General features: G+C 35.1%; 1 protein-coding gene across 1 annotated transcript; it reads right to left on the reverse strand.

Annotated features, from left to right (window-relative positions):
- Nucleotides 1–400: 400 nt before the first annotated feature.
- LOC115988456 (cytosolic sulfotransferase 15-like) lies at nt 401–1,800 on the reverse strand. Its single transcript, XM_031112030.1, has one exon. It carries the CDS (start codon nt 1,777–1,779, stop codon nt 772–774), a length of 1,008 nt encoding a protein of 335 aa, XP_030967890.1. The 5' UTR covers nt 1,780–1,800; the 3' UTR covers nt 401–771.
- Between the last annotated feature and the right edge of the window lie 224 nt (nt 1,801–2,024).

Below are 2,024 nucleotides of genomic sequence, written 5' to 3' on the forward strand. Positions count from 1 at the left end.
TTGACTAATAAATGATATGGTTTAAATTTTTTTTTTTTTTCAAAAAGATGTGCTACATTGACTTATATAAACACATCTTTAAACTTAATTGAAAAATGTAAAAAATAGTATTTAAGAAATTGTACCTAAGTTTTACCTTTTTGATAAGTCAATGAATTCAAACAAATCTTTTTGAGAAAATGCTCTCAATGAATTCAAACAAATCTTAGATTAAGTACTTTTTCATTTTGAGAAGAGATTAAGTACTCAGTTTGTAGTTGCACTAATAAGTAATAACTATAAGTTATTATATTAATGATAACCATGATTTTCGGATAAATAACAATCTTTAGACATCATTTGAGTCTGGTCAAATGAGGTGAAGAAAAAAGACAGAATCTTTTCATTTGAGTTGCCAAAAACTAAAATTTCATTAATAATAACTTGCACAAAAGAGAAATACCTTACAACATTAAGAAACCAAGTTATTTGAATTGCGGCACATTAATTTAACATGTGAATTTACTTGAACAAGATCTCCACCTTTGTACCTACATGGTAACGGAGAAGTAGTACACAAAACAATGCCAACAACACTCATATTGCTTATGCTAGAATGAAAATCCTGTCTCAATCTTAATATTCTACTTTATACTCCATTAATTGTAGTATGCAAAACTTTAGTTATTTTTTAAAAAAAAGAAAAAGAAAAATGTGTAGCAAACTATAATCAGTGGAGCATATATATGAAGTAGAACACTAATAATGGAACAGAGGACTTTATTCTATATCCTAAGTGAACACTTTAAATGACAAACCAGAACCACCTAACTTTTCCTCCACAACCTTGGTCAATTGCTCCACCATTCTTGGTGTCAGATAGTTAACCCAGTCACCAACCACACCCTTCCTAAACAAGGTTTTGTTTTCAAAGTACTTAATAGACTTGCCAGCCTTGTTTACCTCCAACTCCTTCATATTCTCAAAACTACAAAGTTTGGCTATCTTTTCAACATCACCAGCTCTCTCCTCCTCCAAAGAAAATGGGAACCCCAGAAACTCTGCTAGCTTTTTCAAGTGAAAAGTGACATCTTCTTTGAGGTCCTCATACTTCAAGAACAATACCTTGTGAGGTCTCTCTATGCTCTCCTTCCAGTACCCCAACATATGGTCCCAAAAGGGACCAAATCCAATTACGCCCTTACAATACATTTCAAAGGCTTCATCTAGTGACATTGGAGCTTTAGATCCAGGATCAACTTTGTTAAGAAAATGCCATGAGGAGATGAAAGTGTCAAAAGGGTTTCGACAAATATAAACAACCCGGCAACCAGACTTCTTGATTGAAGTAGGCAAGGAAGGAAATGGAAGATGGGTGCCAAAAAGTCTAGGGTGTGGAAGGTTGGGGAGATCAGGAAGTTGACGGTTGGCATAGAGCTTGTACTCAAAGAAAGGTACAAGATCGTGAGGGTTTGAAGTAAGCAAAGGATGATTATTTTCCAAAGCAAAACGCTTACGATTCACAATAGCAAAAGCCAAAGCTTTTAACCATGTGGTGCCTGATTTTGGAATGGTGGCTAATACAACATCATTGTCACTTGCTTGGAAGTGCCTTTGGAATGAGACTATGGATTGGATTTCAATTGCTTGGCACCAAAACTCTTGGTACTTGTAGAGATGAGGGGTTCTCCACCCTTTTTCTTTGGGAAGAGAAAGAAGAAGTTCCTTGCATTCATGGCTTAGTTCTTCTTCTTCTCCTCCATTACTTGATTGGTTTTTTGGGTAATGAGTGATAGTCATTGAAGTAGTATTGATAGAACTTGGCATGAAAATTGGGTCACAAATGACCACTTATTTATAGTTGAACTTGTTCATCTTTTTGTACTTGAAGGGTTTGGATATTTTGTACACGTCTAACATGCATCACAAACACCATATTGTGGGCTTACAACTAGTTATGCTTCTCGTGCCATATTTGGCATGTTTTGGTTACCTTATTAAGTTTTCTACTTCTTTAAGTCTGCCTAGCTAAGTTGGGCGTTGCT

The sequence above is a fragment of the Quercus lobata genome, chromosome 5 (assembly GCF_001633185.2).
Source record: "Quercus lobata isolate SW786 chromosome 5, ValleyOak3.0 Primary Assembly, whole genome shotgun sequence".
Classification (NCBI taxonomy): Eukaryota; Viridiplantae; Streptophyta; class Magnoliopsida; order Fagales; family Fagaceae; genus Quercus; species Quercus lobata.

What these genes read in the sequence shown, in the direction of transcription:
- LOC115988456 (XM_031112030.1), bottom strand. Translation starts at nt 1,779, where the DNA reads ATGACTATCACTCATTACCCAAAAAACCAATCAAGTAATGGAGGAGAA.